At 39.7% G+C, this 11,540-nt stretch overlaps 2 protein-coding genes across 3 annotated transcripts; one reads left to right on the top strand and one right to left on the bottom strand.

Annotated features, from left to right (window-relative positions):
* Positions 1-2,979: 2,979 nt before the first annotated feature.
* Positions 2,980-5,540, top strand: LOC106582253 (neuromedin-U). Of its 2 annotated transcripts, none has more exons than XM_045704712.1 (7): positions 2,980-3,207; positions 3,426-3,472; positions 4,206-4,259; positions 4,364-4,390; positions 4,527-4,577; positions 4,862-4,936; positions 5,356-5,540. In XM_045704712.1, exons 1-7 carry the CDS (start codon positions 3,135-3,137, stop codon positions 5,368-5,370), a joined length of 342 nt encoding a protein of 113 aa, XP_045560668.1. In that variant the 5' UTR covers positions 2,980-3,134; the 3' UTR covers positions 5,371-5,540. The 2 variants fall into 2 exon arrangements, with proteins under 2 accessions (XP_045560668.1, XP_014020612.1); XM_014165137.2 differs by having other exon boundaries at positions 2,982-3,207; positions 5,353-5,540.
* A 131-nt stretch (positions 5,541-5,671) lies between these two features.
* On the bottom strand, positions 5,672-8,509 carry LOC106582251 (phosducin-like protein 3). The gene is made up of 6 exons (XM_014165135.2): positions 8,212-8,509; positions 7,763-7,895; positions 7,460-7,550; positions 6,878-7,021; positions 6,377-6,585; positions 5,672-6,201 (listed from the first exon to the last, which is right to left on the bottom strand). Exons 1-6 carry the CDS (start codon positions 8,215-8,217, stop codon positions 6,059-6,061), a joined length of 726 nt encoding a protein of 241 aa, XP_014020610.1. The 5' UTR covers positions 8,218-8,509; the 3' UTR covers positions 5,672-6,058.
* Positions 8,510-11,540: the final 3,031 nt, after the last annotated feature.

Genomic DNA, 11,540 nt, shown 5'->3' with positions numbered 1-11,540 from the left:
ATGTTGCGTTTATATTTTTGTTTAGTATAATATGGTCGATACAACATAGAATCACTGCTCAGGGAACCTAGAACACAGTAAGGATATGTTAAGCTGAAGTCTAACCGCAAAAGCTTTTGTTTTTCCATCATAGAGCATGGTGACTCTGTCTGAAGCAGGATGTTATAGGATGTAATAAGCATTCATAACCATGTTATAAGCAATCATAACTACTAATTGACATAGACTAAACAGACAGCATGGAGAATTTACATGTGGTTGTGTTTTACATGTTCCAAGGCGGGTGTCTGGGTCTCCTTCAGTGTTCTGCCCTATTTTCCATCCATGGTCAATCGAACAGGTACAGCAAATCCACAGCCTCTCTCGAATATTGTCTCCAGGTGAAACTCGATACACCGACCCACACTTCAGTCTTCACACTTACATACGGAAACCGGCCCCAGCAATCACAGTCATTCTCTGTGGTCAAACTAATGAAGACTGAAAAATTACACTTAAATATAATTAAATGTACACAGATAACACTGACATTCATGTAGCTTCAATTAGGTAAGATTAGAAGAGGCAAATGAGACTAACACCCTTGCTTTTCTTAAGATAACCCTGGCCCTTGTCTTTGCTGATAGCTACTTTATTGAGGAAAAACTGTAAGCTACTTGTACTATGACTGTGATATGTGGCTGTCTCCCCTAGCTATCTTAAGATGAATGCACTAACTGTAAGTTGCTCTGGATAAGAGCGATTGCTAAGTGACAAAAATGTAAATGTAGATGACACATTTTCATTCAAAAGAATTCACTGATTTCATTCTCAAGATCACAGACTGAAAAGATTGGTAAATAGATACACACACAGATATGTGACATCCATTACATTAAGTTACTTTGAAATTTTCTTCAAGTGTAGTCGCAAAAACCATCAAGCGCTATGATGAAACTGGCTCTCATGAGGACCGCCACAGGAAAGGAAGACCCAGAGTTACCTCTGCGCAGAGGATAAGTTCATTAGAAGTACCAACCTCAGAAATTGCAGCCCAAATAAATGCTTCACAGAGTTCAAGTAACAGACACACCTCAACATCAACTGTTCAGAGGAGACTGCGTGAATCAGGCCTTCATGGTCGAATTGCTGAAAAGAAACCACTACTAAAGGACACCAATAATAAGAAGAGACTTGCTGTGGGCCAAGATACACAAGCAATTGACATTAGATTGGTGGAAATCTGTCGTTTGGTCTGATGAGTCCAAATTTGAGATTTTTGGTTCCAACCGCCATGTCTTTGTGAGATGCAGAGTAGGTGAACAGATGATCTCTGCATGTGTGCTTCCCACCGTGAAGCATGGAGGAGCAGGTGTGATGGTGTGGGGGTGCTTTGTTGGTGACACTGTCTGTGATTTATTTAAAATTCATGGCACACTTAACCTGCATGGCTACCACAGAATTCTGCAGCTATACATCATCCCATCTGGTTTGCGCTTAGTGGGACTATCATTTGTTTTTCAACAGGACAATTACCCCAAACACACATCCAGGCTATGTAAGAGCTATTTGGCCAAGAAGGAGAGTGACGAAGTGCTGCATCAGATGACCTGGCCCCCACAACCACCCGACCTCATCCCAATTGAGATGGTTTGGGATGAGTTGGACCGCAGAATGAAAGAAAAGTGGCCAACAAGTGCTCAGCATATGTGGGAACTCCTTCAAGACTGTTGTAAAAGCATTCCTCATGAAGATGGAGAATGCCAAGAGTGTGCAAAGTTGTCATCAAGGCAAAGGGTGGTTACTTTGAAGATTTGAAAATATTAAATATAATTGATTTGTTTAACACTTTTTTGGCCCTTGAATGAGTAGGTGTCCAAACTTTTTACTGGTACTGTATATAATTTATAAATCTAAAAATGGAAGTAGCAACTACAGATTGTCCCTTTATGTCTATCAAAAGTGAGCGAGTTTGAGCATGTGTCCATTAGGCCTATGGATTTTTTTTCACTGTCTGTCCGCTGGTTCAAAAAACAATGATTGATAGGCAGCTTCAACTTCTGGAATTGAACCATTATTGGGTTCAAATACACATTTAGATTTGTGAACAGCCATTCACAACAACCACAATCCATAAGGCGCAAATAGCTAAATGAAAAAGCAGCAGTGTGATTCACATCAATGCGCTATGTAGATATCAATAATAAGTGATATCAGTATCACCGTAAACTACACCACTGCTGTCATCCTTATCTCCAAGCGTTTATTCAAGTTGGATAATCTTTGGATGCCGACAGCAGTCACACCATTGGAAGAAATCACTTGGACTGTAGCCTACAAAAGCCTATTCCTGCTCTTTTCCCGCGATCCATAAAACCCATTTGGGGTGTCATCATAGTGGTCTCTGATTTATGGTCAGACTCGCTCACGTTGAACAAATTTAAATTTGCGCCTATTTTCAATGATGTATGAATGTCATTGAGAAAAGAGAGAAGTGTCAAATACTTTCTTGGCAAACATTATTTCTGAATTTAAAAGTAATCTTCGAAGTAATCATCTAGTTTTTCAAAAGTATCTGTAATCTGGTTACAATATTTTTGCTGGTAATGTAACGTATTACTGTTACAGCTTTTTGTAATCCCTTACATGTAAGAGATTGCATGTAATCTGTTACTCCCCAACATTTACTTGGTTGTTTATGGTTTTCAATGAACTTGAACATCACGGGGTCATTATTCATCACCATGTCCTATAATCAAGTGTACTGAAAAAATATTTGACACCAGTTGTATAACTTCCATTCCAATTTTATGTTTGGTTGACATCTTGTTTTTGATGGATTTCTTTGATTTAGTTTCCATATCTAAATGTATCTTTAAACCGTTCAAAATGACAAGGGAGAGGGGACTTGCGCACAAACACTCAGCTGATGACCAATGAGACCAGTGGGACGTTGATTGGTCACCTCTGCGTGGGAGATGATGCTTCTTCCATCAAAGTTATAGCCTATATAATTATGTCGGATGAGATAGTCAGTAGAGTTAAATTCTGTACCCTGACGTGGCAATATAACAAGACTTCCTCGGGCAGACCACCAAACCAAACACAGAGCGCCTATACCCTCACCAACGCGCATTAGAATCTCATAGCTCGAGATGAGCACTTCGTATCTTCAACACCTTTGCATACTTCAATTGGTCTGGTGCCTTGGATGTTGGAAGGCGACAGGTGAGAGAGATTATTTATATAATTTAAATTAACTTCAACATTTCTGTATAATTTAGGCTATCTAAATCTTAAAATCTGAAATCGATTTTTTTTTTTTTTTGAATTAGCTATTTATATTGTTGATATTGTTGGCTATTACATGTATTTTTATTGTATGTTATAGATTGATAAAATAAACAAATGTATACTTTTGAAACTTACTTTTTTTCTTTTTGTAGAGGCTAGTCCATACAAAGAGTGTGAACATGGAATTGCTTTCAGAAGGGTATGGGATTTTTTTTTTTTGCATGCCTATACCTGAAAAGTGCAAATAAAAGGCAATTGTGTAATTCAAACAAATATTGTGAAATTAGTTTTTAAATAAATTATGAATTACTTATGAACGGATTATTAGATTGACAACAAGGACACATTTCCTTACCTGATACCAGAGGCAAAGTGTTAAAATGTAGTATGAAGTTATTCTAGACCCAAATCATTCAATATATGCCTTGAATGTGTATCACTCTCTGTATCTCTGTGTGTCAGTCTTTCACTGTTTAAACATCTCAGTCCTCTACTGCGTTCATCAGAGGAGAGTTCTGGTCCCAGATGGCATTAGTGTTGTCTACTTTGTTTGCACCACTGGAGAAATCTCATCCTTGTGTGATAAGGGGTCAGCAGGTGATTCCAACCAAATGAAATGGTGCCTCTTGTTACTTGTGGTGGCTGGGCTAGGTTATACGTGGAGAGGGGGTTGGGGACACACGAGTGAGTCACTCCAACTTAAATCAGACTGGTGGGGGACAGGATGAGGGTAATAAGAATATTTAGGACTTCCCCCCACTCCTATCAACTAGACACACCGATGACAGAGACATGATCATTACTTTGCAATGGGTACAGTATACAGTAGACAATGGATGCCATGTACAACAGCTTTTATGTTTGCTTGGGTTTAGTGCCTTTTGTGTTATAGACTTGTGTTTTATCATTGACCATTGATTTGTCTGCTGCAGGGTCCTGGGATCCAGACTGATGTTGGTGATATGATGGGGAGAGATCAGAATGAGGTAAGGCTTAGCTACCGTATGACTCAATCTTATCGCAGATTATATATGACAGCAGCTCTGACGCCAGTGTAATTATTCTCTCCCTGTCCCTCTCCCCGTCACAGGAGCAAGTTCAGAATGTTTTCAAAAGAGTAAGTTCCTCAACAATATCACACCCTATTCCTAAATACTTGTTTATACCTTATTCCACAAAATACTGAGGTAAACTTGCAGGTGCAATATTTGTCTTTGGAACAGTGTTGACTTTGTATATGCTCTTTTCGTCAGTTCCTGTTTCACTATTCAAAGGCCAACTCGGTAGACTCTGTACAGCATGCGGTAAGTAGAGGAAGACTCCTTGATGCACAAACTGTATTTCCATATTGCTTCAGAATGTCAGTGAATTATGTCTGAGAGCAAATTAGAACTATGTACACACCCTCAAACAACCATGTACAATGTCTCAGGCATATAAGCAAAAGTGTCATTGGATTTCCTGGACAGCACAGTATGGGATTTTGTCTTTAGATGATAACATGCTGTATTTGTTATAACATGTTTCATTGATCTGATTATTTAGTAATTACATGTGATTGGAATCTAACAGGCATTCCCCTCTCTAGTCCCATTCAGTGCACCCGCTGATGCGCCTGTCACCCAAACTGTCTCAGAGGAGAAAGAAGCAGCTCATGCTTTTGGTAAAGACCCTGTGCTGTTTCAACCTTGATTAGCAGAATATCAATATTGAAGCAGGAGACATGGACACTTCTGACCTGCAAGACCGACGAACCTTAACCAAACCCTTAACCCTGACCTTTACGTAATTTTAACCAATTCTGAAATTAAATATCGGTTTGCAGGTCAGCAATGTCCGTGTAGCTTTTTCTGATTGAAGCTCAAGAGTTTGAAAGCTTCTGCAGTGCCTTTCTCTTAGAGGTTGAGGACCACAGTCTTTCTGTAGCCAGTTCGCAAGGCTCAATCAAGGTACAATATGTACTTTAGACATACAGTATATACTACCCCTGACTAGAATCTACATAAGTTAGAACAAAGTAGACAATTTAAGAAATGCCACAAACTATGACCGAGGTTCTCTCTATTCCCTGCTACACAGAAGCACTCTGATGTGTGATGTAAAAATCTGACTTTGGAATAACTGGACAGAAGACATCAGCACACTGCAACCCCCCCTGAACATTGAGCACAAAATGGCAGACTGAGGGACAGACAGAAGCAGCATCCTGTGTTCTCTGGCAATGGACTTGATATTTTTGAGAAATAAATTGCAGATTGTGAAGTGTCTTCTTGATTTCCGTTGGTAAATATTTAGTGATTTATGATGAGGATTCTGTACTTTGCCATTTTGTAGACAATTGCACATACAAATTCAGACTGCAATCTCTGAACAGTGAACACCTCTGAACACAGTCAAATACATCAAAGTAGTCCTTTATGTGATGGTTACACAGATCAGGGTGAACACTTTATAAAAAGCGTCAACTGATTATGGCATGGGTGAATGGCTACTTACATTTAATTTAAACAATTACAAATGTATTCATTTCTATTGTCATTTCTTATGAAATGTATATGTTAAATAACCAAATGTTCTGTAAAAACAAGTTCAGATCTGATTTAGGAGAATGATCTCGTAACATAAGATCTTTCAACCGGGGAGGCATAGTACTCTGATGGAGCCTCTCTGCTGACTGAGATAGCATAGAGGGAGAGGTGTGCAGTTCACATCACCACAGGAGAGAGCCATCCTTACAAACAGTGATGGTTGAGCGTTAAGAGTAATGTTATTTGGTGTTACGCGGCTAGTCCTCTTCGGAGTCACTGTCTTTCCGTGTGGGGAGAGTGGATCGGATCGACGACATCAGCTTGTCTTCAATCTGCTTCTTGGGGTTTTCTTCCAGGTCTGTCTTGACAGCGCCAGATTCTGATAACCTCCACTCCAGCTCTGAGGATGATAGGATAAAGCAGATTTAAATATCTAGTAGAGAAAGAAATTGTCATTCAAAACTGACAATGCACAAATCTGAGGGTGAGAAGTATACACACTGAACAGCACAAACTACCATATCATGTTGCTAATAGTATTCTATGAAAGTCTAGCTGAGGTGATTGTCTCTTACCCTCAACTTTGAGGTTCATGCCCCCGAAGACCAGAGGCCCGATGTACTGTGCCTTCATCTCTCCCTCGTGGTAGACAAAGATGGTGGGTAGGTTGTGGTCAGGGTAGTTGGGGATGCATGTGGTGGAGATGGACTTGAGGAACTTGGTCTGGGGGAATTTCCTGGCCATCTCTGACAGATGCTGGTTTATCAGGGTGCACAGAGGAATTCTGGGAGGATAAGAGAATGGAACAGAGAGATTCAATTACAATGGTAAATTAGTTAAATCTATGTATTTGGCAGATAGACCTATTCAGTGCAATTTTAAAAAAGACCACTGTTAATCAGGCTTATATGAACAAAAAAAAGTTGAGAAAAAAAAGACCACTGTTAATCAGGCTTATATGAACAAAAAAAAGGAAAACCTTGTTTCATGATTTTCAAATAAGGTCTTGGCCAATAAAGTTATCAGATCTCGAAGAAAGAAATAAAAAAATAAAAAAAATCGAACAGAACTCTCACCCCTGTTTGTAGAGATGCAGCACAACCCAGATGCCCTCTCCAGCTTTGTTCACCTCCTTGATGTAGTCCTGCCCAGAAATCTCCACTACTTCTCCAAAGCAATTCTTTATCTGGGTGGCTTTCCATTCTGCAAGCCTCTTTTGCCTGGTGAGAAGGAAATGGAGAGAGTTAAGGCAATGTAGGTTCATTCTGGCAATAACAAGGTCATAACATTGTCATTCTCTATGTGGGATGCAAAAGGCTATATCACCATTAACATGGTAGCCACAATGGAGCTTTACATTTTTAAACATCTCTTTTAATGGCAGTAAGTTGTATTAATGGACTGACATTAAGGTCTGAAAGGCACTTGCACATCAAGTGAGTATTTTTAGTTCCCCAAAGACTTAAAATGTGCTGTTTACACACAGACATAGGGGAGGAATCAGAAATTCTTTGCACTTAGGTTGTTTTCAATAAAATAATCAACATGCCCAATGGGGAATCCACAGAGCCGGCTCAACTTGCCCGATTGCTCAGCTATGGCCCCGGGCCATATGGCTGCCAATACCTGTTGGTACCATCTTAGTAATGCTTTGAAACCTGTAAATCTCTATGGCAGCCTCATCCTCTTCACTGAAGTCATCCTCGTTCTCATCCAGCTGGTCCAGAGTCATGCTTTCATAGGTTTTTACTGGTCACAAAACACCACAGGAAATACAAGTCAGAAAAAGTATCATTTAAGGTGTTAAAACTACTAACAGAGGATGCTGTTGGCCAAGGATCAGCCTTCCAAAACCCTGTCCTGTTAGTTAAAAATTAAGAATAACAAAAACTATTTCTAGACCAGTTCAGGAGAAACCTAGTCACAGAGGTAACTATATGATATTAATAGCCACCTCTTACCAACAGATTCTTGCTGAAGAAGAATCTGCTGCTCTAGAGCGTCCTCATCAACCTCATCCTGAGTTTTCTCCTTGGGAGGAAGGATCCCCTTCTTCCTCAGGATATCATTCCACTCGGTATCTGCGTTAGGGTCCTGAGATTGAGAAATAACAGATCATTGAAGTTTTATTTAAGCACTCAAACAGTGTTGTTGGTTTGCCACATGGTTTAAAAACTATCTATAGCTAGGCTCTTTGGCATTACCAAAAGATACTTATAACTACCGGTAACCACCTTTTATCTGTGGTATTACAGCTAGCGAACATTGGCTAACCTTTAAATGCAGCTAACGTTAGCTATGTCCCAATCAAGGTGGCGTGCGAACATATACTCATACTGCTCAAAACGTCTGCTATGACCTTCATTACTAGTTTTTCTATAGCTAGAAAGGGTGTTATAAGTTGACAAACCTGCATTTTTTAACTGTGCAAGGCAGACGCTGAAATCACACCACTTATCTCCCCAGACACGGAAATAAAAGGACCTCAACCACATTTCTTCCGGAGTAAAACAAGATCTTTAAATGTGAAAAAACGTAAATACTTGTCAGTTATCACAAATATAAACTTATTTCAGAGTAATTAAACAAGAATGTATTTTTCTGAAGACGAATCGTATTTTATCGGTGTTTTATATGCATTATTATCAGAAAACTGGCTCCAGCCAGAAAATCAAGGGACAATAATAAATGTTGCACCGACATCCGTTTTGCATCTCCAATGTGTCCATATAAGGAGTGGGAAAGCTACTTTCCATATGTGGCAGCTGAGTGAGACAACAGCTGCACCTAAAAATCACGCTGTGCTGTCAGTCTCTGGGGTGACCAAGCTTCTAGGGGTGGGGTTACACAGAGGTCCAAAACATTTCTTAATATTGCTGGACTGTTTTTGTGTTCTAATATGATATCCTAATACAAGTATTCCCAAACTGGGGTAATGTCGTCGGGAGTACGCATAATACAAATTTGATTCACATATGTTTAAAAAAAAAAGTTTTTACATTTCTTCACATTTTCAAACAGTTAATTTATATTTTCCAACTGGGCTATACATTTGGGTGAAGTTTTTTTCTCCCCTGAGAAGCCTCGTTTCACTGCCAAAAATAAAATTAAACCATTTAGTGTTCAGCGAAATAACAACACAATGTTTTAAAAAAAAATTTTTAATTTTTTTTAAATGTTATTTTAAACAGTAACATGCAAAACATAAACATAACATCCAGAGGGATTCCAAAGAAGTGAGAAAAAAACGTGGAAAAAAACGATTCCACATTATATCAAATCAAATACAGACATATAGCGAATACATTTTTTTGACATTTTGTTTTGTATACGTTTTAAAGACTCTAAATAGTTTTCCAAATCAGATTAAAAAAAATTAAGAAAAGGGGCTTTTTCTTCATAAATTTTGATTTGTGTATGAAATATTTTCCTAATAAAATAAAGAGATTTATGACATACTCACGTTCAATTGTGGAATCAGTGTAGTAAAATAAAATGTCAAACTTAGAAATTTCAATGGTTGTATGCAATTTGAGGCCAAGATGTATTTTTACATCAGTCCAGAACACTTCACTATATAAACAATTACAGAATAAGTGTTCAATAGATTCAGTTTCTAGTTCACAAAAACTGCATTCACTGGTAACATTAAGTATATATATTACATTTTTACATTTAGCAGGCACTCGTGTCCAGAACAACTAGGGTTACATGCCTTGCTCAAGAGCATATTGACAGATTTTTCATCTAGTCGGCTCAGGGATTCAAACCTGTGACCTTTCTGTTACTGGCCCAGTGCTCTTAACCGCTATGCTGCCACCATTATCTGATTGTCTCCACCTCCTCCAGGTGTCGCTTATTATCCCCGGTGTATATATCCCTGTCTCTCTGCCAGTTTGTCTCGTTTGCCAAGTCAACTAGCGGTTTTCCTTGCTCCCATTTTTTCCCAGTCTGTTTCTAGTCCTCCTGGTTTCGACCCTTGCCTGTCCTGACTCCGAACCCATCTGCCTGACCACTTTGCTTGTTCTGACTACCAGCCTGCCTATCCCCTTGTACCTTTTTTGGACTCGGATCTGGTTTCTGACCCCTGCCTGGCCTGACCTCGAGACTGCCTATCATATGGTACTGTTTGGACTCTGACCTGGTTTATGAACTCTTGCCTGTCCCCTGACCTGCCTTTGCCTACTCCCTTTGTTATAATAAATATCAGAGCTCTAGCATCTGCCTCCTGTGTCTGCATTTGGGTCTTGCCTTGTGCCCTGATAAAGGGTGGCCTTCGGCAAGTATTCAGACCCCTTGACTTTTTCCATATTTTGTTAGGTTACAGCCTTATTCTAAAATGTATGAAATAGTTTCTCCCCTCCCCCCTCAATCTACACACAATACCCCCTTAATGACAAAGCAAAAACAGGTTTTTACAAATATTTGCTAATTGATCAAAAATTGAAATATCACATTTACATACAGATGAAGTCAGAAGTTTACATACACTTAGGATGGAGTCATTAAAACTCGTTTTCCAACCACTCCACACATTTCTTGTTAATAAACTATAGTTTTGGCAAGTCGGTTAGGACATGTACTTTGTGCATGACACAAGTAATTTTTACAATAATTGTTTACAGATTATTTCACAATTCCAGTGGGTCAGAAGTTTACATACAGTAAGTTGACTGCCTTTAAAGAGCTTGGAAAATTCCAGAAAATGATGTCATGGCTTTTGAAATCATTTGAGTCAATTGGAGGTGTACCTGTGGATGTATTTCAAGGCCTACCTTCAAACTCAGTACCTCTTTGCTTGACATCAAGAGAAAATTAAAAGAACTCAGCCAAGAAATTGTAGACCTCCACAAGTCTGGTTCATCCTTGGGAGCAATTTCCAAACGCCTGAAGGTACCACGTTCATCTGTACAAACAATAGTACGCAAGTATAAACACCATGAGAACACGTAGCCGTCATAACGCTCAGGAAGGAGACGTGTTCTGTCTCCTAGAGATGAACGTAATTTGGTGCTGAACGCGCTCCTCCACTGCAACTGGGAGGGCATCTGCTCCTGCTGACTCCATTCTTCGGGTGAGTGATTCTGTAATGGTCCTGTGTGTAGCTGGTGTAGAGAGTCAGGTGCAGGACAGCATATGAGTAATCAACGTATTTTTACTCAAAATGACAAATGTACAAAGTAACATACGAGCACACAGTAACAGACCGAAAATGCAAACAATCATGGGGAACAGAGGGTTAAATAATAAACAGGTAATTGGGTGAGTGAAACCAGGTGTGTAAGACTAAGACAAAACAAATGGAAAATGAAAAGTGGATCGGCGGTGGCTAGGAGGCCGGTGACGCCGACTGCCAAACGCCACCCGAACAAGGAGAGGGACCGACTTAGGCGGAAGTCGTGACAGCACTTCACAAAATAGATGGCATCATGTGGGAGGAAAATTATGTGGATATATTGAAGCAACATCTCAAGACATCAGTCAGGAAGTTAAAGCTTGGTCGCAAATGGGTCTTCCAAATGGACAATGAAGCCAAGCATACTTCCAAAGTTGTGGCAAAACGGCTTAAGGACACCAAAGTCAAGGTATTGGAGTGGCCATCACAAAGCCCTGACCTCAATCCTATAGAAAATGTGTGGGCAGAACTGAAAAAGCGTGTGCGAGCAAGGAGGCCTACAAACCTGTAACGGGTGTCGTTGGGTAGAGAGGACCAAGGCGCAGCGGGTTGCATGTTCATCA

The sequence above is a fragment of the Salmo salar genome, chromosome ssa21 (assembly GCF_905237065.1).
Source record: "Salmo salar chromosome ssa21, Ssal_v3.1, whole genome shotgun sequence".
Classification (NCBI taxonomy): domain Eukaryota; kingdom Metazoa; phylum Chordata; class Actinopteri; order Salmoniformes; family Salmonidae; genus Salmo; species Salmo salar.
This window is presented reverse-complemented; position numbering and strand designations above follow the sequence as displayed.

Coding starts and splice junctions, on each gene's coding strand:
- LOC106582253 (XM_014165137.2), top strand. CDS start 3,135: ATGAGCACTTCGTATCTTCAACACCTTTGCATACTTCAATTGGTCTGG. Junction 4,260..4,363: donor TGGGGAGAGATCAGAATGAG/GTAAGGCTTAGC, acceptor TCCCCGTCACAG/GAGCAAGTTCAGAATGTTTT. Junction 4,391..4,526: donor TTCAGAATGTTTTCAAAAGA/GTAAGTTCCTCA, acceptor TCTTTTCGTCAG/TTCCTGTTTCACTATTCAAA.
- LOC106582251 (XM_014165135.2), bottom strand. Junction 7,551..7,762: donor TCTTCAGCAAGAATCTGTTG/GTAAGAGGTGGC, acceptor TTTTGTGACCAG/TAAAAACCTATGAAAGCATG. Junction 6,202..6,376: donor CATGAACCTCAAAGTTGAGG/GTAAGAGACAAT, acceptor TATCATCCTCAG/AGCTGGAGTGGAGGTTATCA.